Raw genomic sequence first — 24,108 nt, 5'->3', positions numbered from 1 at the left:
TCATATGTCACTGTCTCATTTTTATCTTCCCCTCCCCCGATTTAAGTATAACGGCGGGGTTTAAGTCTTTCGACATCATCAGAGCTCCCTCGGCGGCTCTATTAATCTCGGAGGGAAGCGTTCAGCACCTCGGCCAGCTCCTCCGCGGACGAGAGCCGCTTGGCGTGAGAGGCAGAGAGAGAGAGGAAAAAACTACAGGTGGGGAGAAACAGACGAGTCCAGACTCTCTCTCTAGACAGCACCACTACATAGGTCAATCTGTGGGCGTCTGGCAGTTGAGGACAGTCAATCGAGGCAGTCTGTTGTTTCTTTTTCTCTTTTTCCTCCCTCTCCAAGCAAACCTCAAGAGAGATTCCCTGTGTGTGGCAACGAGGCGTCCTTCGAGTCGACCCTGCCTTAGGTTTGTTAATGTTTCGTCCCGCTGACCTATGAAGGAAAGGTTGGGGAGCGGGGGATTCTCGGGTTTCAAAAAGTTATGGAAAGGCTTCCTAGCTCATCTGTGTTAGATGCTGGCGATGATGACCCAAACTAGTGCGCTTTGTCCTTTAGTTTGGGCAGTGGTGCGTGCAGACTCTTCTCCGTCTTGCAGAAATGAGTGTGACCAGCTCAGTCCTCGGAAGGTCGCTGTTTAGTACAGCCCCTGACACATTGAGGCTGCTAAACAAACAGTAAGCAACTGAAAAATAAGCCTCATTTAACACAGCTCTGTTTATTTGTGCTTGTGTTTCCTTTCTCTTGTAGGTGTATCCTGAGATACTGGACTCCATATTTTCTGTCCAGATGAGTGAAGCCAGCAGCCAGCTTGTATCACTTTATCTTTTCCCATTTAGCATCAGGAAGAGTTGTATGGAAAATATCCATGACAAGCGGAAAGGGCAAATCTGCTTCTCTTCCAGGAACTATTCCTTGTTTTAGAATTTGGATTAATACCTTTTACGCTTTAAGGATAATGTGACGCCATTGGATCCACATAGACAATCATGTGAAGTTTGAATGGCAAGTCGCTCTTGGACAGACTGATTTCTGTTTTTTTACCAGTAGGGATGGTTTACATATAGGGGGGGGAAGTGCATTGAGCTGTTCCCGGGTTTGTGAAAATCCATTTTCCTCCTTTGCCATTATGATCATTTGCAACATCAGTGCAATAAAAGATTGGAGCACATTTCTCTCCCAGATCCTCCCCAGTGTCAACAAGACTCTCAACTTGGTACAGCAAGTGGAAGCCACCACCAGCTCTGTGGTGAGTGTTCTGCAGGATCCTGATCAAGGCAGCTATTTGTCCAACAGCCAGTCCATGAATTCCAGTAACTTTACCACTGGCCTGGACCACCTTTTCCAATACTCATATTCAGACAATGACCAGCTTTACAAGGAGTACAAACCTCTTCCTCGGGATGCAATCCCTTTGCCCAAAGCTGTGCTCTACCTTCTTATGGCAGTACTTGTGGTGGTGGCTGTGGCGTATGCCATTGTTGGGCATCTCATCAAGGATCTTGTCCATGATTTGATAGGTGAGTGTTGGAGGAACACGTTTTTATATACCGTGTGTAGCATTGGTGACAATGTCCATTTTCAAATGGAATGCTGGAATTGGTTTCTACTCTCTCCCCTCCCCCACCACCACATATCAGTAATTCCAGTGTTGATGGGCAGAATAATCCTAACTGGGTTCTAGAGAGTGGCAGAGCTCACACCACTACCGCCAGTGATGCTCCTCTCTGCTGGTGGAGGATAAGTTCATATATGTCATCCTACCCGCCACCCCACTAATATCAGGAAGTTAGAATTGCAGCCTAACAATACCTGTCTACTCATAAAGAAGCTCCATTGGATTCAGTTAGACTTACTCCCAAATAAGTGTGTGTAGAATTATAACCTAAGCATTCATTTGAGTTGTTTGTTGTTGTTTTACGTTGTGCCATTGACGTACATAGTATTTAACAAAGTGACTTAAAAATATGGGCAGGTCCCTGCCCTGATGTGCTAACAACCTTAAAACACTTATAACGTACAGTTTCGAAATTACTCTTTTCTTTTCTTAATTAAATGTGTGCTGGCACCATGAGAGATGCTCAAAGGTACTTTAGGTGTTACATGAGAAAACACCAGAAAAGACTCTAATTCAGAACAGGGTGGTGTTGATTCAAGTTTTTTATTCTGCTCTGTTTGGATTTGGATCTAATATGTACTGCCTTGTTAAATAAAACTACTACAGCAAAGTAATGTGGCTAAGTAATAATGATCCATAATGTTAGAAACAATTAATGCTCCCTTTATTCAAAGGTAGATCATTTAAAACTTTGCATTGTTTTTATATCTCACCATGTACTCCCATGTAGCATGCTCCGTTCATCCCAGAATGGTTTCCATTATTATTTTTCCTGCTTTTGCTACAGAATTTTTATCCCTGGCTTGCCATCTAGCTGAAAGAGCCCTAACCTTTTTAATGGTGCAGCATACAGGTCTGGATTATGCAAATGAAGACCAGGTACTATAGTAATGTTCAAACTTTGAACTGCCACATTTGGAGCATTTGTAGAATCAAAGTGAATCCTTCATAATTTATGATTGAGCTGACACACAACTTCTGGTCAACACAGAATTCCAAAGCCTAATCAGGTTTCACCATCAGAATAATATTTTAGACAGCAAATCCTCTGGAGCAGGGACCTTGTTTCTTTGATCCATTGTAAAATATAGGACTACAATCTTTAACTGGGTTTCTTGCTTTCCTAGATGCTGATTAATTGACTTATGGGGTAATATAATGCATGGTAGCAATTCACATAGCCATTCATTCTGCAAAAACACAAGCATATACTTGTGGGAACAATGCAAGGGGATCTTACCTGACAGGATTCCAAGGAGACCTGCTGACATTCTGTGACCTTGATCAGGTGCCAAGATCTCTATGCACTTTCCATATTAATGAATTGGAATTTAGATTATTTCCAAATAAGCTATGCTATGTTGATGGTGATTATCATAATTATTGATGTAACTCTGGCAAAAGGCTTCAGAACATGCTTAATTTTAATGACATTCATCCGTATTATTAGGTGTAATCCACAACAGGAAAAATCAAAGTCTGTGTGTGTGCGAATGAGAGAGAGGGAGAGGGAGAGAGTGTTCTTGCTTCATGTCATTTTTCTAGGTCTTCCCAGGTACTCCCTCATTGCTGGGAGATGGCAACTGTTCTCCAAATCTGATTCATTTCACTGGGCTCACAGAAACATCCTTCATCTTGTCAGAAATAATAGCTCTGCTAAAGAGTGAGTTTTGGAACTCACAATCTTTTATTTATGATCAGAACAAAAATTTGTACCTGCTTTCACCTCATGCAAATAGAAAATGGAAATGAGTTTCAGGGGCACCTCAAGTCTGCTAAAGTGAAGCACACGCTCCGGCTTACATCTCCTTAGCAGGCAGCACATGCATTACTCGTATTTATATGCTCCAAATTACTGAATTCTCCAAGGAGGGAGAGGGAGATGATGTTTGTTAACATTGTCAGGTGAGTCATCATTTTCCCTTCCTCCCAAGAGGGATCTTCATTTGAATGAGTTTGCATAAAATGACTTCTGGGATCAGACAGAAGGTGAAAGGGAAGTGGGAAGCAACTCTCAGTTCGATCGGAATTCGTTTCACACAGTTGCCATAGTTAGGTCGTTTTCAGTCATGCAGCCTTTCCCTATAATTAATTCCCATTTAATCAGTGTACTGATTATGAGATGGAAGGTAGAGGACCTACAAGTGCCAGCCCAAACACCCCGCCCCCGCCTTTTAGCCAATTGATACCTACCGTATATGAGCATATGAAGCTGCCTTATCAGAGTCAGACTATTCACCCATCTAACCCAGCGGTGGGGATCCTGGGCCATTCAGATACTGTTGAATCCCACCACTGTCCATGCTTCCTGAGGCTAATGGGAGTTGGAATCCAACACCATCCGAATGGCTGCAGATTCCCCAACTCTGAGCAAATGCAACATTGTCTGTTGTGACTGGCAGGAGTTCTCGACAGTATCAGGCTGGGGTCTTTTCCAAGTGTATTACCTGAAATCCTTTTAAGTGGATATGCTAAGGATTGAACCTGACCTTCTGCATCACAAAGGCGCTCTTAGAATTTGATCTTTGCACCTAATTGTGTTGCTAAAGCATGCACCAATATCTAGAAGGCTACAACATGTCTGTGTTTTTGTTTTGTTTTGGATTAAGGCATAAATAAATACATTGTGAGTTTATAGACTTTGCTAAATAAGTGTATTTAAGTCAGATGGCGGGTGATATACCTGTATGCACAGGTTCTTAGATAATGTTAAAACATACTGCTTTGCTCATTACAGTGAACATCTCTCAACAAATGAAGTGAACCAGCTTCTTTCCGTTTTCAAGGTTACTCAATTTATTCAGATTGAAAATTCAAAGGGAGTCCAAGTGACATCGTAGCCTTGAGAAAAGTCACTTTTGAGGGGATATAAAACCTTTTATAATGTGTTTCTGACTTATGGAAAGGGATGAAGGTTGAAAAAGTTGTATTTTTTTTATTTTGCCAACAGGGAGTGAGCAGAGTGAGATTGGATTCATTTTTAAAAATGAATGCCGAATAGGATAATATGCCCTGTGAGGTGGGCAAATAAAAGGACACCTCTCATTAAAAAGCATCAGGACATTTTGCTCAGCTCATTTCAAAAACACACCAGAAGGTGCCTAGAGTTGCCAGCAAACTCTGAAGCCCAACTGTTTGCTAGATTTGAGGAACCTGTCCCTCACAGATTAAGCAGGCATAGGCGAAATCCGGTCCTCCAGATGTTTGGGACTACAATTCCCATCATCCCTGACCACCGGTCCTGTTAGCTAGAGATGATGGGAATTGTAGTCCAAAACATCTGGAGGACCAGAGTTTGCCTATGCCTGCTCTAGAGCGGAGATGAGGGCATTGTGACCCTCCAGGTGTTGTTGGGCTCCATCACCCATCAGTGTGGCCAATAGCCAGGGAATTGGAATCCAACATCTGGAGAGCCACAGATTCCCCACCTCTGCTCTAGGGATTGTTTGTTGTAAAATGGATCTGGACTAGGGCTCTGAATAGCTTTGGCTTCTAGGCACTGGCATGAGGCAATTACATTATCATTACCATCCTATTTGTGCCTACTAATCCATCAATCCCTTAATGTATAATGGGGCCTGCTTCCTAGTTGTGTATTTACTGTATTTAGTATTGCAGCCTATATGTTACTCTCCAGTAACATTGATAAGGAGTCATGTGGTGGGGTGACTTCCCATACCATTATTGCCTGCCTCTGTCACCCATCCTTGTCTGGAGGAAGGCAGGATGGAACATACACATACAAACTCTGAACAGCCATCAAGGATGGTCCATTAGAGATCATAGTACAATGTTCTAGGTATGAACCACATGAAGTATGGTTGCTCTGACTAAATCTGACCTCCCAGAATGTTCACAAACTTCTTGAAGCAAGCATAATTGGTGAAATGCAGTGCTGGCAGGAGCAGTGATCTATGCAGGAACACTCAGAGGCTGCTCACCTGAACAACCCTACCCTACACCCAGGTAGACAATTCACACATGTTCTGAACTGTTGATATGTTGACAGTCTGTTGCTCTGAGCCCTTCTTTCAGAAGCTTGTTTGGATTATCCATAAATTCCGTGGGGGAAATATGAAAGCGATTTGCCTTATTTTTGTATGAACCTTGATTGAAAATATTCAAAATATTTGTGTTATGCTGAAGAAATTCAGGCAATGTTGTTCCCGTACTTTGAGAAATCCTAAAGCGGTAGGGAGTTCATCACAGCATGGTTTCCTACCTTCCACAGATGACAGAGCTTTCAGAATGCATTTGCACCTGCAGACTGAAAACAAAAGTTTGTCTTGCAACAGTGAATTTGGATAACAATACAGCTGATCTAGGGAATATGACTGCATACAAAAGAGAAAGCAGAACCATAAGCAGGAAATTCTGTCCAGCTGAATGAAGCACAAAGAATTTGTAAAGCAAAGCAGGAGAACCATTACTGAAAAACTAATTTAACCTGTAAACACTGCCCCTGTCTTCTTCATCCAACAGCCAGTATAGACATGGCATTCGGTTTATATCCAGCTACAAATGCTCAAAAACTTGGCCATGTTTCGTAAGAAATGTATAACTAAACGAACAACCCCTCCTAATAGCAATAATAAATGCAGTTTCTCAGTGGCCTCCTTGCTGGATTGTTCTTTTTCTGCCTTATCTCCAAACACCATGTTTTAGGCTTCTCTTTTGCATAAGAAACATTTTCTTTAAGTGAGTGAAATTAGGACTGTATTTAGAACTTCTGAAAGCAACTGATAACTGATTTAAATGGGGTATGAATGAATTTTCAGTCATTCTAATCTGGATTTATGAGAGAGGAAGAATGCTATAACACATCTCTAGCCACTTTTATTTATTTGTTTGTTTTAGTTATTACATTTATATACCGCTTTTATCTTCCAAGCTGGTGTACATGGTTCTCCTCCTCCCTATTTCATCTTCACAACAAGCCTGTGAGGTAGGTTAGACTAAAAGATGGTGACTGGCCCAAGGTCACCCAGTGAACTTCGTGGCTTAGCGAAGTTTCGAACCCTGCGCTCCCAAACATTCTAACCATGTATGGTTTTATTTTACACTGCCATTGATACTGCAATTTCCCTTAAAATATCAACAACAGAGTGGGAGTGCAATTCAACACTGTGGACCATTCTTGAAGTGAACCATGAGCCAAGGAGGTAACAGAGCCATATTGTTTCTCCATTTAGCATATCTGAATATTATTTATATGTGTGTAATAGATACAACTGATGCTTTTGAATTATGGTGCTGGAGGAGACTCTTGACAGTCCCGTGGACTGCAAGAAGATCAAACCTCTCCATTTTTAAGGAAATCAGCCCTGAGTGCTCACTGGAAGGACAGATCGTGAAGCTGAGGCTCCAATACTTTGGCCACCTCATGAGAAGACTCCCTGGAAAAGACCCTGATGTTGGGAAAGCTGGAGGGCACAAGGAGAAGGGGACAACAGAGGACGAGATGGCTGGATAGTGTTCGCGAAGCTACCAGCATGAGTTTGACCAAACTGCGGGAGGCAGTGGAAGACAGAAGTGCCTGGCGTGCTCTGGTCCATGGGGTCACGAAGAGTCGGACACGACTACATGACTAAACAACAACAATAGATACAACTAGTGGCAATGCTGGAATTTTTTTGCAATGTCAATTTATACATATTTCCAGTGTGAGACTAGAAGTGGCTGGATAGTTTTGTGAATGGCTGCCAATTAAGCTGGGCCTCCATTAACCCCCGATAATGTTAAGCAATTAAGCAATGAAAATGGATGCTCTCCAAAAGTATACACTAATTGAGGGATAAATGCTTTCCTGAGAAAATTCCCCTACATTTTAAAGAACTTGGATGACTTCTCTTTGATCAGATGAGCTTCCTTTTCTTAACCAGTTTGATTATCACCCTGGGCCTTTCTTTTCTCACACCCTTTCCTGTGTGGATTTGAGAAGAACCTTGGTAAAGCACGCGTCATTGAGAAGCCCTGCTCAGTGAGCTCACCTGGTGACAGCAGTGGGAGCAAATAGTCCAATGACACCACCATTTAAATTTTCTACAGTGATCCAGAGTGACACTATATCAGTGGCACTATGGAAATTGCAAATGGTGCCTCCCCTAGGACCTGGAAGACCAAGATTCAAATCCCCACTCAATCCTAAAGCTCATTGGGTGACCTTGAGCCAGTCACAGTCTCATCTATTGTGGGGATAAGATGTGGAGTTGGAGAACCATGTACACAATATTGAACTCCTTGGAGGAAAGATGGAATACAAATTTAATAAATATAAATTAATAATTGCTACTAATAAATCAGTGTATCTATTGAATAACTGACCAAACATGTCACATTGGCTTAGATCATCCCTGCATGACAAGCTGCATGACAAGCTGGAAAAGCAACTCTGCTTTTGCACAGCTGCGGGTTGTATCCAATGCTAGTCCTACTCAGAGTAGATCCATTGAAATTAATGGCCAAGACTAACTTGGTTTTTTTTTAAAAAAAAATTCAGCAGATCAGAATAAAACTCTGTGAAATGTACAGGAAGCCTGTCCTCCTCCTTGCCTCTCACATTGGACTCACTCATTAGAACAGGGGTCAGCTACCTTTTTAAGCCATGGGCCGGGCCACCGTCCCTCAGACCATGTGGTGTGCCGGACTATATTTTGAAAGGGAAAAAATTAACGAATTCCTATGGCCCACAAATAACCCAGAGATGCATTTTAAATAAAAGGACACATTCTACTCATGTAAAAACACACTGATTCCCAGACCATCCGTGGGCCGGATTGAGAAGGCGATTGGGCCGCATCCGGTTCATGGGCCTTAGGTTGCCGACCCCTGCATTAGAACAAGGAAAAGTCCCAAATCTGAACTTTCCAGGATTTTCAGTAGAGTTGAAACCTTGAAGTTAGGTGAAGTCACATTCTTCAGATTCAATATTCAAAGTTTCAAAGTTCCAGCAAGGCCACTTTTTGTAGAGTAAAAATCCTGACACCCACAAAGTTGTTGAGCTTTCTTCCCCCTGGCATTTTGCAGATTCGGCAAAATTCCCCCCAATGCCATTTTTACACCTGGAAACCAGGACACGTCAGGAAATTTTCCTGGCAAGCCTGGTTGTGACAGTACCTGCAAAAAGATGTGGATTATTTCCTTACCTGCCACTTTGATAAAGTCATTTGTTAAACAATTACAGGACTCCTGGCCTTGCTCCTCAGGAGGACATTTCCCGCATGAGCTGTCACAGCTGATTTTTAAAATGTGCTCTTCAAGAGCATAAGGGGCAGCTGCCATCAGTTTCGAGTCATCCAAGAAAGGACTCATAAAAGGAAAAAGGATTGCAAGCTGGGGGGTGTTATTGGGTTGTTTGTATTTTGATTTTATGTATGTGATCCTTTATGTGAACCACGCTGAGACCTTCGGGTATAGGGCGGTATAGAAACTAACTAACTAACTAACTAACTAATAATTGTTACCTTTTTATGGCTTGTTTGGCCTTCGCTCAGTCAGTAATATGATCTGTACCTTAGTTTTTTCCAAATGTATATCCCAGACTTAATTTGAGGCAAAGCTCACCGGGTGAAAAAAGTGGAGGTTTTCTCCTGATGTTAGAGCTCAGCTCACTTAAAGTGTCAGTTTGAGCATCTGAAGACTGTTTTCCCTCTTGCCCTTGAGGAACCACTATCAGCACCTACATACATGGGATCAAGGCCTGGGTATAACTCTGAGACAGGCTTCAGCCATGACCTCTCGTATTTGTGAATTTATTAAGCTTTAAGCACACAGAAAGGTTTGCAGAAGAAGCATCAAGGCATTTAGAGGCAGCATTGGCAGTTTCAGCAGAGGGTGTGTTGATCCTAAAAATCAGGTAGTATGGCATGTACTAGTGTGTGTGTGTGTCAGTCGGTCAGTCAGTCAGCACAGCAGCCTCCTTGGACACATGGTGTGGGTGTGTAGCTGTGTGGACAGTCATGCAGTGGCACTCCCAAGTGTGCCACTACAAAAGCTCATTGCTCAGCATGCTCCCTCCCAAGGTCACTGGACAGCTGCTTCTGGGAACCTCAAAAATAGGGTATGATTCCCTCTTCTTCATTTTGTTACAGATGCTGACCATTTGGGCTGATAGACCAACTATGCATATTTTCTTTCTTAAAAAAGCAATCGAAGCTTGTGGCAATTAATTTCACAGTTTGGTTGTGCATTAAATGAAGAAGAATGTTATTTTCTCTGTTTAGAACCAGTTTCACTGGATGACTCCGAATGTTTTGAAAGTGGATAATTTTATCTGCTCAACCTTACCATGCTTATTTATTTTGAACTTCCCTGCTGTTTTTCATCCTCCTGGGGCCTTCATCTATCATGACTGTAGGTTTGTTCACTCATTACAACTAAACTGAGGCACAAACACTATACCTGTAGAGGTGTTTATGTGAAAGAATTGACAGCTTGTTGATTTGTATAGCTCAGCTGTTGTGAACACAGACCATGTTGCATGTGAATGTTGCATGTGAATAACTGCATGAGTAATCAGCTCTACTATTGTGTACACAAGTACAGATTTTACACTGCTTGAATGTACGGTAATCTGTGAACACCCTGTGAACACCTCAAGAGGCCACAAAATACCAGCTGGTGGGGAGCAATAGAGGGAGAAGTCTATGATGGTGAGCTAGATCTCAATTGTGGATTTGGTTGCTTGCTGCAGAAAGCAGGCTATCTGACTAAATGGACCCTTTGAGTTCACCCAGCTGATCTTATAACATTCTTAATTGCATAGGAGGGTTATACAATTTTCTTTTTACAGATGCAGTGGTTTTTGACTCCTTTATACTAGAACAGGCAAAATTGCAGCATGGATAAAACCCATAGGATTCATAACTGTTGAATCCTGCTTCCACTGGCTGTTGTCAACTATTGCTCGGTTAAAATAGTATTGGTTTGTAACAAAGGCAAAGCATGGCATAAACTCAAAAGCAATAGCCAACAAAGGTTACCATAGCAGGAGAGGGCAGTTAACACTTATTACTATTACAGCATCTAAGGTCACTTTCAGACCTCTGCATTTCTGCACCTATCTCTTCAATGTTTGGATAGATGCCAGTATACGGCCATTGCACAATAAAAGTGCACCTTCATTAGTCACTGCACAGAAAGTGGGTACATTGTGAAAAATAGCAACAGTGCGACAAATTGGCTTTCAAAAAAAATCAAGACTTGGGAGGGGGAAAGAAAAGTTATGTGAAGCTGCAGCAGCATATGCACGATAACAACCACTTGACAGTGGTGTTGTATAACCTCCGCACTAAATTTGTAGAAATAGATGAGGACAGTTGCCTGATATATGCTTTGTCTGGAAACCTAAGCTTCCCCAAAGGAAGAGCTTTCTCTGATCTCCCTAATAAAGACCTCAGCCCTGTGCCTGGATATAAGGCCTTGGATGCTAAGAAGTCTTAAGGGTACCTTTGCTCTCCTTGCTCATAGAGAAAAATCCTAACAGCATCTCCTTAAGTACTAGCTAGCAACATCCTAATTACCTCTCCCTGCGGATGACATATTAAATCTAGAAGGTCCCAAAATAATCCCCACAGAAACCATCTTGCAGATTAGCCTGTGAAGAAATAAGCCATCCTGTTATTTACTTTGGAATTAGAAAAGGCTTCCGTTATATAATTTCCCCCTGGTCTGCTGTAGTGTGCTGTTTATACTGAAATCAGACTGAATTTCAGTTTGCAAGGGGTGCCCACAGTCTGCAAGGCTTAGAAGGCAATTGCCAGAGGTTCTGTGCTAGCTCTTTTTTGCAAGCAAAATTGAAATCTCTTGATCCAAAGTGCTATGGAAACATTTGGGAATGCAGAGGAATATGCTTTTGTCCTTGGCAACCACAGTAATAGCAATTCACATCCTTCTGTGGTCGACCATTCGCTGTCTTCCTGCAGATGTTGTGCAAATTCAAATCCAATGAAATCAGACATGGTGTTGTTGTGATCTCCAGTCCACTATATGTTTCTAGCATGGAAACTGGCAAGACCCCAGGTGTGTTCACATGGCTTCAGAGACAAATTTTAAATCTGAATTTCAAGACCTCAACCAGTTTTGAACATGTGGCATTTTATTTGTTGAGACAAGTGACTGGGAAATTATCTTATTCTCTGTAGGGACTTTTTGGCTTCTGATCCAGCAACACTGACTTGTGGTCCTGCTACATTGTCAGCAACCCTCTAATGGGGTTTACCTAGGGCTGGCTTCAACCTATTCTGCAACCTCGTTCTCCACACAGGCCTAATGCAATTCCTCCAGGAACAATGTGCAAAATGTTGTTATCAGCATATTTGAGATCCTTGCTGTTGCAGGAGGCTTAGACAATGAGTGTTGTATTTTAGACAAGGTCAGTTCAAAAATATCACCCCCATAATTGCTCTCCAAATTTGATGAAAAAGATATTTCAATAGCCATCATGGTCAGGCCAGCTTGGACTTCACCGTAATGACTACAGCTATCCAAATAAATATGGCTGGGTCACCCTGCAGACATTGCTTGAGCAAGAGACTAAATTTACATTTGTGGTCCTATGCCTCTGTCTGTGTTATCTTCGTGTTGCTTAGAAGATACCAAGACTCTTTCTTACACTGGAGATAGTCTGCCATTACTTTCTTCACTCATAAAACTCTCTTACCTTCTAAACCATAGCCTCCTGTTTAGTTAAAGGTAAGGGTAAAGGGACGACTCTGGGGTTGCAGCGCTCATCTTGCTTTACTGGCCGAGGGAGCCGGTGTACAGCTTCCGGGTCATGTGGCCAGCATGACTAAGTCGCTTCTGGTGAACCAGAGCAGCACACGGAAACGCCGTTTACCTTCCCACTGGGAAGGTAATTGCCTTAATGCAGGCATGGCCAAACGTGGCCCTCCAGCTGTTTTGGGACTACAATTCCCATCATCCCTGACCACTGGTCCTGTTAGCTAGGGACGATGGGAGTTGTAGTCCCAAAAGAGCTGGAATCTGTGAAACATTTTAATGTTTTGCATTAAAATGTACATACACTGAACATACAAAGAATGTTCAGTTCTGTTGACTTGTCTTCAACATGTGAAAATCCTCCTCCATTTAAAATAAAAAGTATACATTGTATGATGTGCGTCTTATGCCAGAGTAGCACAAGGGCTTTGCAAATAGTTGCCGGGTGTCTAGGTCAATTTTATTCAACTGTAGGAAGGAAGAGCCTTACTGAAAAACTAGCACTGTGTTATCTTCACCCCATAAAGGTAGCTTGGGCAGCTGCATAGAATTATGTGATCTCCACTAACATTCTGGTCCCTCTGATTCTGGAAAATCCTTATGCAAGTTTCCATATTAAGAACTTTTGAATTAAACCTAGTCCAATGTCTTTATTACACACCTCTGGGCCTATCTTTGTGCCTTCTCAGGTCATGAATTATCTCCCATCACGGTATAACCCACCTGCTCCCAATGACATTTGGCCACTGACGTCAATGAACCTTAATAGTATCTGCAATCTCATTATGATAACACTCATCCTCCCACATCACTTCCTGTTCCTTTTGGAAGCAAGAAACAGGGAGATATAACAGGTCAGAACAGTCTAAAGCCAAGAGGTTCTACTGCAGACTGCTGCAGGGAAGGAGGCAAAGATTAGCCAGTAAGAAAATGTCTAACTGCCAGAGTATTTTTGCTGGCAATTTTAGTGGATTTAAGATTGCACCCAGAGCCAGAAAGTATCTAGCCCTCATGACTAGAAAAAGGTTTGAAAACATGACAGGGGAGCGCTAAAAATGCTCAGTATCAGTAAACAGAGCACAACTGCATGGTTGTTTTGGGGTTTTTCGAGACACCATACCTTGTTAGTTTTGTCCAATCAGGGTTAGAAACAGTGGCATACATATTATTTATTAAATTTATCTCCCATCTTTCCTCTGAAAGGAGCCCAGGGTGCCACCAGCTTTATGTACAATAAACTGCATTTGTACAGTGCAATTCCAGTATATTTCCTGTGATTTCCTGTCCCACCACCTGAGTTCACCAGGGCTTTCCCTTAGCCTTCATGCTTAAGATGCTAAAAGAGTCTTACGGAAAAGTCAGGAAGAAGTGTCGATATCTTGTTTAAAAGATTGACCAAATGCCATAGTGATCTCTTTTTAAGTGCACTGGGTCCAACAGGCTCACTGTTGCCCCCCCCCCATGCCCATTTCCTGGAGTTCTTCCAGACATGAGAAGCTTTTAATCCTGAGCAGTGAGCTGAACGAGGTCAGCTGAGAGCAGCCGCAGATGGGAGTTACTTCAATTGGCATTATATTTCAGAGCTTATTCATTCTCAGGATAACACTCTTCAACCCTAGATTAATTAATCCCAAAGAACTAGCAGCAGCCACCCTTTCAATTCCCCCCCCCACACACCTCAATTCCATCTATACTATAATTACAAGCACAAACACTGATTAGAATCACCACTCCGCTCATTGGCCGGAATTGAAACAGTGGGGGGAACCCACCCTTTCCCCAGTTGGACTGTGCGTAAGAGAGGATGTTTGGAGGAGTGATAAAGAGTAACTAATCCGTTTTAGCAGGCTAATCCTATGAGCTGCTACACTGACACAGTGGCTCATAAGATCAATACGCCTGCACAGGGATTCAGCCTCAACTTCACTGCCGAAGGAGCAACAGCCACGGCCGTTGCAAAGAATGCAGGGCTGGCAACGGCAGTTGGCCCATTTCACAGATTTGGTGGGGCAGAGTAGGAAGAAGCAGGGTGGACAGCACTCAGGGATGGCTGAGAACGGCATCATCCTAAAGACTTTTTGAGCCGAAACCTTGGCATTAACATGCAACAGGTGATCGTCCTTCCCTGCAGCAGAAACTGTGGTCCTCCAGGTGTTGTTGAACTACAGCTCCCAGCACCCTGCAGCATTGGCCATTTTGGCTGGGACTGACGGGGTTTAGTTCCCCATCCCTGCTGCAGCAGATGCTCTCTTTGCAAGTCAAAATTTGAATACAATCAGTGATTGGGCCATCAACTTAAAACTGCATTTTTGACCTGGCAGCAGTTCTCCTGAACATCAGGCAGAGATCTTCCCTTGTCATGCTGCTAAGGATGCACAAAACATTTTATTTTAGAATCAATGGCAACTGGTTACTTTAAATAAATAAAAAAAAGCATAGTCCATACCCACTACCCAGAGTTACTTCAATATATTTATTTTTTTAAGCTTTTCTTGAGAAACTGGTTTCATTCCAAAAGTAAAAGCTCGCTGCGCAGTGATTCTCCATTACTCTGGAGTGTGTCTATTTGAAAACAGCTGAAAACAAATGAAGGCGGATTCAGCAATGGAGTGTATATCTCTAAGCCTGCCCAATGACACTGTGTAAGTCATATTGCAATCTCTACTTCCTTCTTATGAAGCCGCTGGGAGAGATCATCAGGGGGTTTGGACTGGGTGTCCATCAATATGCAGATGATACCCAGCTCTACCTCTCTTTCAAATCAGAACCAGTGAAGGCGGTGAAGGTCCTGTGTGAGTGCCTGGAGGCGGTTGGAGGATGGATGGCGGCTAATGGATTGAAGTTGAATCCTGACAAGACAGAAGTACTGTTTTTGGGGGACAGGAGGCGGGCTGGTGTGGAGGACTCCCTGGTCCTAAATAGGGTAACTGTGCCCCTGAAGGACCAGGTGCGCAGCCTGGGAGTCATTTTGGACTCACAGCTGTCCATGGAGGCACAGGTCAATTCTGTATCCAGGGCAGCTGTCTACCAACTCCACCTGGTACGCAAGCTGAGACCCTACCTGCCCGCGGACTGTCTCGCCAGAGTGGTGCATGCTCTGGTTATCTCCCGCTTGGACTACTGCAATGCGCTCTACGTGGGGCTACCTTTGAAGGTGACTCGGAAACTACAACTAATCCAGAATGCGGCAGCTAGACTGGTGACTGGGGGCAACCGCCGAGACCACATAACACCGGTCTTGAAAGACCTACATTGGCTCCCAGTACGTTTCCGAGCACAATTCAAAGTGTTGGTGTTGACCTTTAAAGCCCTAAACGGCCTCGGCCCAGTATACCTGAAGGAGCGTCTCCACCCCCATCGTTCTGCCCGGGCACTGAGGTCCAGCTCCGAGGGCCTCCTGGCGGTTCCCTCATTGCGAGAAGCAAAGCTACAGGGAACCAGGCAGAGGGCCTTCTCGGTAGTGGCGCCCGCCCTGTGGAACGCCCTCCCAGCAGATGTCAAAGCGATAAATAACTACCTGACATTTAGAAGACATCTTAAGGCAGCCCTGTTCAGGGAAGTTTTTAATCTGTGATATTTTACTGTATTTGTTTCTATGGAAGCCGCCCAGAGTGGCTGGGGAAACCCAGCCAGATGGGCGGGGTACAAATAATAAATTATTATTATTATTATTATTATTCCTTCTCTTGGGGCACGCAGGAAAGAAATTGTATGGATAACCAAATCAAAGGGAGGACATTCAAACGTGTATCGCATAACCAGAATTACTCTTGCTGACAGCAGGATCTAGAATCCATCTAGATTGAAAGCAGCATGTTGAGGATGAGCATGAATTATTCCAGACTGAGGAAAAATTACATTTTTGTGCTACAAGCAAGTTACTGTGTGTACAGCCTTACATCTTAAAAAAAACCAACTAGAGGTGTCAATGATTGAACCCATATAACACAGAGAGCATTATTTCACTGAACTATGACCTTTACCCTAAGGCTGCCATTTTCCCCACCCTTTCCTGGGAGTAAGCCAAACTAAGTGGGATTTATCTTTGAGTAAATATGCAGAGTCTCCACAACACTCCACTTCAAAGGGCAAGACTTTTGCTACAATAAACCAATTGTTTGGAAGGCAGAAGCTAAACCAGACTCCCCAGAGGATTTCAGTTGTTGAACTGAAAGGTCTTCTGAAAACAGAGGAAAACATACAATTGCCAGTGTTCATTGAAAGGACAGAGAGTGAAAATAATAAAATCTTGTTTAGAAGGAAAGAGACCTTTATTCAGTTTGGGAGATATGAGTCGGACGCAGTGGGAAACAGGGGTGCCAACTTGAATAATATATTTGGGGGGCCCAGGTAAGCCCTGCCCCATCAATCACAAGACGTGGCTCACACACATCATGGCAATGTCCATCAACTTGGCGGGCATGGCCCCCTCTAATATTTTATTGGGGAGGAGCGAAGGGAGCTCAGCCCCTAGGAGTAGGCTCCTATGGTGGGAAATCATGTTGCCAGTCTGTTTCTAACCACCACCACCCTCCACACAGACACCTTTTCTCTTATTGTGGGCTGAGATTTAGTGGGTAAAAATTTTGTCATAATTTCATCTCCATGCTCGGCGGTGTGGGGGACTTTACCTGCTAAATTTCTATGTGATATCTGGTAAAAGCATAGAAGTTTTTGCCAAAATAAATCTTGACAACCCTACCTCTACCCAATGCATTAATGGAAGTGATATCTATTAAATGATCTAGTTAGAAAATGTGTCTTTCTAAAACAGACAGGTTTCATTGTTTGTGGCCGCATGCTAATAATCTCAGCTCTACTTCATTAGCTGAGATTTTGCTTATCAGCCACAGTCTTCTATTTTCATAACTGCTGAGGTGCCCTGACTCTGCTCTACTTATACACAGACAATTGGAACCATACAGCCTTATGATTGTGTTTTAATGAGCACTGAATATAAAACTGCCATACCACCCCCTATCCCTCTCTCTCTCTCTCTCTCTCTCTCTCTCTCTCTCTCTCACTCTCACTCTCACTCTCTCTCTCTCTCTCTCTCTCTCTCCCTCTCCCTCTCTCTCTCTCTCTCCCTCCCTCCCTCCCTCTCTTGTACACAGGCTGTGCCCTGCATGTAGCCTTGGTGTTCATGCTATGTATATACATGCATTTGCACTATGTGTGATATTTAACTTCCGGGGGTTCTAGAGAGGGAGGCTGAATGCATAGCATTTTACACGAACAACATCTTAATAAAGTATCGCCAAAATTGGGGGGGGGGGGACATATGGCAGAGTGGTTTACCTGAGGGCTTTTCCTGTTGCTTTTCCTGGGCAAAACTGTTCTTTAGTGCTCAATCATAGCAAACAGCAATTTGGGATTTCCCCAGATTGCCATTTGTTCCAATCTATCGCTAAAGAGCAGGTTTTCCCTTGGAAAGGAGTGGGGCAAGGGGAAAACCACCCAGACCCATGCGTTCTAGGCATGGTGCAAGCGAATGTAAGGACGAACCCTGAGACCCTTTTGAAAAATAGAAATGGTCCCTGGTATATAGGGACCATTAGAGCATATGATTAATGTTGCATTCTTCTCCATATTCACTTCAGAAATTAAGTAGGCATCTTCCTAGTGAATACAGCCTCTGCAAGAAAGATTTAGTGTGGGAGGATGTGCGAGGATGGTTGCATATAAGCAGGGCTGGATTGAGACCTTTAGAGTCCCTAAACAATTTTTTAAAAATGGTGCCCCCATATATATCTAATTCAAAATATAAACAATAATAAACCATATATCATTAATCTCTGTTATTACTATTTCATTATTGCTATGTTGTGTGTGTGTGTAATTTTTCCATTTATAGTGGGAGCCTTTTTTGTGGAACCTAGATCAGCTGAACGATATGGTACAGTTTGCTAACAGGGTCTCCCAGGGTGAAGTGTCACTGAATGACATCTAGAGTGAAATGCAAACTACAAAGAGAAAAGCAACTTTTTTTACAGAGAGAACTGTTTGGTTTGTGTGTGTTTTTTTTCAATCAGAGTGCATAGATATGGAGTCCTTAATATGCCTGCCTTTGTGGCTGAGAGACATTCTGCATCTTGTCACTTAGAATCTATTACCAAGTCTACATTTCTGCCTCTCGGGAGCCTTTTCTAAATTGGTGCCTTATCTTCAATGAGCAGACTGAAATATTCCTGCTTTTGGCATTGGCACTTCAGGGCACTGGCTGGAGACCGTTTCCTTATTGGGAACTGCCATGCTCACTCCAGAGCTCTCTCCATCTCTTCTGTCTACATCCTGACAGTAATTCAGCTGCTTTTTTTAGGGGTCAGCAAATTTAACATTTTCAGTTTCTCTCCATTACTCACTTCCCTAGTCTTAAGTTCAGTTCTCCTCATGTCCATATCTGTTTACTATTTGTTTGTTTCTTTTTTTAAAAAAAGTTCTCATGAAAATTTGTCAGTATTTTGGTGCACATTGCTGTATGCAATTTCACCTAATATACACCCACTTTCAAGCAATTCTCCCTAATATAATGCTTTTTTTGTATATTATTTTCACTGAGATATGTCTTTTTATGCACACCATCCTTTAATATGACACTGTTTTTTTGTACACATTTGTCAGCTGAAGAACAGCATAATAAAATCTTGAGATTTGTGGATTTTGAAGGATGGCTGTGTTCATGCATTATTTCAGGAAGTGCAAATTAAGTAGGTTCGCATTAAAATGCAAACTGAACCAAGATCCTTAACCATTTTCTCATCTCTTCCATGGGTTTTGTCTTTCTCAGTAGGTTGTTTGCCACTTGCTATTCTGCGTCAGTCACTTCCCTTTTATATATGTATTTTTGAGATTGATTGGCCATTAACAACATCCTCTGGGCAATTTGCCCAAAATTCAGACAGTATCAACCAAGTTAGAACACTTACCTTCACTACAATACCCACATGAAAACCAGCCTATTCAACATAAAACTATTCTAAAAGCCACATCCCTAAAATAATCTGTCTCAAGAACTAAACATGGTACTAAAAGGCCTGGAGAGATTAAGGTATTGCTCTCTATTGTATATTACTTAGTAACTATTGTAGCTAAGTGATATAGAAATTGCTTAAATAAAAAAAAATACAAAGTATCATCAAGGAAGGCATTCTGTGACTGAGGCACCACCACCAAAAAGGCCATCTCCCTAGTGGAGAACCTGGCCTCCACTAGGCTAAGTATATATGGAAGAAAACAGATAAGCTAAAGCTTTATATCAGTAATACATATGTTATCTTTGTTCCTGTTTACTCAACAGTCTTTCTTTTTTGGTACTTCTTCTTGGTAAATCATTGCCTCTATTTTGCCTTTGGGGGAGATTCTGGAGATGCCTTTTCAAAATATATTTTTTAGTGTGCACAAATAACCTGTATTAGAGTTGGCAGTCTTCAGATTTCTGCTCCCTCCTCCAAAGTTAAAACTCTGCATCTGATGTGGCAGAGCTTAGTCCATGAAAGCTTATGCCATAAGTCTGTCAGTCTTTAAGGTACCACAAGATTCTTCATTGGATTTGCTGTAGCAGGTTAAAGTTATTATATGGTGAGCAGCATCACAAGTCATTTTGTGAATGATCAGGACCAGGATACTATCTTCTCATTTTGACTGTTAATGTCCTTCCCTTCCTAATTGCCTACTCCAGCAGTGGATAGCATGGTGGGGCTAAATCGCTCACCAGCCTCCATCTGGCTGAGTTGCTGCTGCAAGGGAAAGGGAGGGGCTCAGCGGTTTGGCTCCACCAGTGCTCCTTCCCCCTCTACATCTTGGTATGCTGCAGTGACTCAGCTGGATGGAGGTCAAGCGAGCAGCCTTACTGTGCTGTTGGCTGCTGGTCTACCCTTTTCAATTTTTCAATTCCAAATTTTAGCACCCCATTGCCTTCTCAGCCTCTCTGGCTGAGTCACTCCTGACCAATGGGCACCAAGCAAGTTATATAGAAAACAAACACCATAGTTCCATGTCTGCAGCATCATTCATTTCTGTTTGTGGTGTCAGTGGGCACAAATCCACTGGTCACAATGGATTAAGGACATAAGAAACTCTATCTAGTCCAGCATCCTGTTCTCACTGTGGCCAATCAGATGCCCAGGGAGAGCCCACAAGCAGGACCTTAGTGCAGCCGCATGATCCCTCTGTGACTTCCAGCAAACACATAGGTTGCATTCCAGCACTGCTAAATATTAGGCTACTTCCCAGCAAGGAACACTTCAAGTGGCAAGTCTCTTCTGACAGACATAATTTGGTTTTATTTCCCCTGGGAATTAACAGTTCGCTTTCATTTGCATTCCGCAGTCTTTCCTCGGGAAGATGAAGAGTAGATTTTCTCTTTCTCAGACAGCCAAGAAGGGCTGACGGGCTGAATAAATGCTGAGTGATGGGAGATGCTTAGGGATCTGGGGATTCAAAATCCCCAGGGATGTTTAATTAGGGAAGAGATTCCAATACATTCTTGCTTGGGGAGATTACAGTAGCTGTAAGTCCCCTAGGAAAGTGAGTGGGGGGGGATGTGTGAGCCCAGACAGGTCATTATCTCCAGAGTAGACTTGTCTTAGACCTACATATTTGAAACCAAGTGCCATGTCACCAGAGACCACGGAACACTAGTGGGGCTATTTTTGTTCAATGGTCATACAAACACTTTCCTTCAGTAATGAAAGCGGGGAGTTATAAGAACTCCACTTAGTGCAGAGTAGTAAGACCATCGTGGGTGCTGTGCCACCACAAGTGGTACTCAGAGGCATTTTTGTGTGTGAACACCCTCCCTTACAGCTGCAATGTAACACCAGCTGTACCTGTTGCAATATCTAGTACTGTTGCTACAGTCACTAGTGATACAAAACTCCCTCGCTGCATCTGAATATTTACAGCTGCTGACTATGACCACACTGCTTTGTGGTCTGAAATGCACTCCCAACAGAAGAAGTTGGCAACATCTTCTGTTAAAACTATGTGTATCTTGTATTCCATGAACTGCATTAGAGATTGCAAAATGGTTGCTTATTTTTATGAGGCAAACACTGTGTGATAAAGGTCTCCATGTAGAAAGGAAACAGGAGCCCTGAGACAACCATGAGAAAGTGAACATTTGGGGACCAAACAATTCAGTGCTAGGTTAGTAAAGTGTCTTTCTTTTCATTTAAAAAGTATACCTACTAATTTATTCCATTTCTCAGCATATCTATTTTGTTCAAGTTCCCTGTCCTCAGGCAAATTATTAAAAGACACCTCTTTGATGGATGGAAATTTATCCTTCCCTAGGTGTTTCTTAAAATAGTAATAGCAATATCAAAATGATGACTGGAAGGCTGTTGACGGTGGCTGTGACCCAGAAAGCAACACCAGCAGCACCACAATAAAGTTATCCTACTTTGTTGGATACAGATGCAGAAGAACTAATACAAGAAACTGTGTGACATTAGAATGCCCGGGAAGCAATTAGCTATGTGAAACAGCTTCAGGACATATAGATATCCAATCTGGTATAAAATGCCACAGTTGAACCAGACATACTCACCCAAATCCCTGTTCCATCATGAAGCTTCATTGGAGACTTTTAGGCCAATCACGCTCTTAGCATGACCTACCTAGAAGGGAGGTTGTTGAGATAATATAGTTAGAAACACCAGAGAGAGAGAGAGAGAGAGAGAGAGAGAGAGAGAGAGAAAGTCCTCCATCCAGACAATCAAGAGGCATTATTAGAGTTCAAGGACTGATTACAACCAGGCAAAAAGCACTTGGAACAGAGCCAGTTAAAGACATGGTCTGAGGAGAGGGGGTGTGGCTTAGGGGGGATTCCAAGGGCCAGATAGAAAGGCCTGCAGGGCCACATTCAGCCCCCAAGCTTAAGGTTCCCCACATAAATACCCTTTTTCAGGTAGATTGCTAAATAGAAAGCAAACCCTGAATAAGCTGCTCCTCCTACACATCAACCATACCAGCCTCTCGCTCCCCTTCCCATTTTCATTGCCAGCACTTACTCCTACATTTTGTTGTTCTGATTGCAGACTGGATGTTTGGTCCCAACGCTGATGACAACAACAACAAGAGCGACGTGAACTGCATCAGCAATAACGTGAATGAGATGGGCGAGATTCGGGGGACGCACAATCACCAGGAGTCCCAGCCTCAGGATGTGGTGATTTCCATCAGTGAACCTTCTTCTTGTCATCTACCCCAGCAGATATGAACAAGCTGGTCCCTGGATATATGCAGAGAGTGCTGAGAGGGTGACAGGTAGAAATGGATGGGCTTCCCTTTTTAAAAAGGTACTTTCTCCCCACCCTCAAAATGACTTTGCGACTTTGATGAGGGCTACATTCTCAATTCTTGGCAACCTTGTACGAATACTGGAGTGTGCAATGTCCCTTTCTTTGGGAGCATCCAATGACCATGCAACAATCTAGCACGAAGCAGCTCTATACCAACAAACACTGCAACTTTATATATAAACAGAGGGCTGCAGCTTTTTGAAACACTCCACACAGACTTCCAGAAATCCCATGGGAAGCATAATAAGGAGTGAATCTGCAAGACAAGCCATGTTTTTTCTGATCCCATAGTGTTGTGTAAGGTGGCATTCTCCTTGGGAAGAGGCTATGGAGAGTATTCAGCAGAAGTATTTGATCCTGAGGATAGCATTTCTTGCTACCACAGCACTGCAATGAGCGATCCTGCTTCTTTGGTTAATTCCTGCCACCGCCACTGCACAAATATTAAAGGCTCAAAAGCCTGCTCTGCGTCTGAAGCTGGCAACCTTCAGCACAAGGAGGCTTAGACGGAGATAAACATGAGGACTCTGAAACAAGCATGGGGACTCTGTTGCCAGGCAGAAAAGGAGACATTATCCACAGATGCGGAAAGCATTGCCAATTTCAAATGAAGTCTCACAAAGTGCAAAAGTGCAAAATATATGCACCACCTTTCTAATTTTTGCTGTTAATCCGCCTTCTGGTTAGTTTAATGTCAGCCCTTTTTTTTTAGCGGAACAATGTGTGCCTGGACACACATATTAGCACCATCTTCTCTGTGGAACAATTTGGGGTTTTTTTCTTTGTTTCTATAGGTTTCCACTTCCTGTTTCATTTTTTTTTTTAGTGCAATAGTAAAAAACAAGATTTTGAAAATTGCTCAGCCTCAGAAATGATTGACTCTTCTGTCTTGTCTTGTAAAAATTAGAAGCAGCCGCCGCCCTGCACACACTCCTTTTGCATTCTCAGCCTTTATTTTTCATTGCTGCTTCTCCCCGTCGTACAAATGTTTCTGTTTCCTGAAGCACTGAAGCAGGGAGGCACAAAACAAATGGGCAGGGGCAGAGCATCTGTTTCCACCGTGTTCTCCACCAGGATCAGCCTGGTGGTATAAGATGGGCACAGATGCAAGGAGGCCATGTCTCTGCTTGATTTTCCTGGCTGAATTTTCTCTGACTGCTTGCAAAGAGAGAATGGCAGCATTGCAAGCCAGCCTTGTATTACACTGGAACATAGGAAGTCAAGACCATTGGTCCATTAAGCTCACTACTGTCTACCAATAACTGGCAGTGGCTCTCCAGGGTCTCAGGCAGGAATCTCTCCAAGCTTTGCCTGGAGACACCAGGGATTGAACCTGGGACCTTCTGCATGCAAGGCAGATGTTCTACTGCTGAGCTAGGGCCTTTAGCTTTCCCCTAACTGTGGAGGAGAGTTTTTAATTATTTGCCCTGATAATTTGCCCAGATATTTAGGGTTATTATGCTTTTTAAAAAGTGT

General features: G+C 42.9%; 1 protein-coding gene and 1 long non-coding RNA gene across 2 annotated transcripts; one reads left to right on the top strand and one right to left on the bottom strand.

The window, feature by feature from the left end:
• On the top strand, positions 1–22,928 carry LOC310680484 (uncharacterized protein). The gene is made up of 3 exons (XM_083447171.1): positions 1–400; positions 742–1,511; positions 22,369–22,928. Exons 2-3 carry the CDS (start codon positions 1,121–1,123, stop codon positions 22,548–22,550), a joined length of 573 nt encoding a protein of 190 aa, XP_083303297.1. The 5' UTR covers positions 1–400; positions 742–1,120; the 3' UTR covers positions 22,551–22,928.
• LOC310680485 lies at positions 16,060–22,450 on the bottom strand. The gene is made up of 3 exons (XR_014512810.1): positions 22,342–22,450; positions 21,879–21,948; positions 16,060–16,125 (listed from the first exon to the last, which is right to left on the bottom strand). It is a non-coding gene; the product is annotated as an uncharacterized lncRNA (long non-coding RNA).
• Positions 22,929–24,108: the final 1,180 nt, after the last annotated feature.

Source organism: Podarcis tiliguerta (assembly GCF_965153285.1).
Source record: "Podarcis tiliguerta genome assembly, chromosome: 6".
Classification (NCBI taxonomy): domain Eukaryota; kingdom Metazoa; phylum Chordata; class Lepidosauria; order Squamata; family Lacertidae; genus Podarcis; species Podarcis tiliguerta.
The sequence above is the reverse complement of the archived record's forward strand: the minus strand, read 5'-3'. Positions and strand labels throughout refer to the sequence as shown.

Coding starts and splice junctions, on each gene's coding strand:
- LOC310680484 (XM_083447171.1), top strand. CDS start 1,121: ATGATCATTTGCAACATCAGTGCAATAAAAGATTGGAGCACATTTCTC. Junction 1,512..22,368: donor TCTTGTCCATGATTTGATAG/GTGAGTGTTGGA, acceptor TTCTGATTGCAG/ACTGGATGTTTGGTCCCAAC.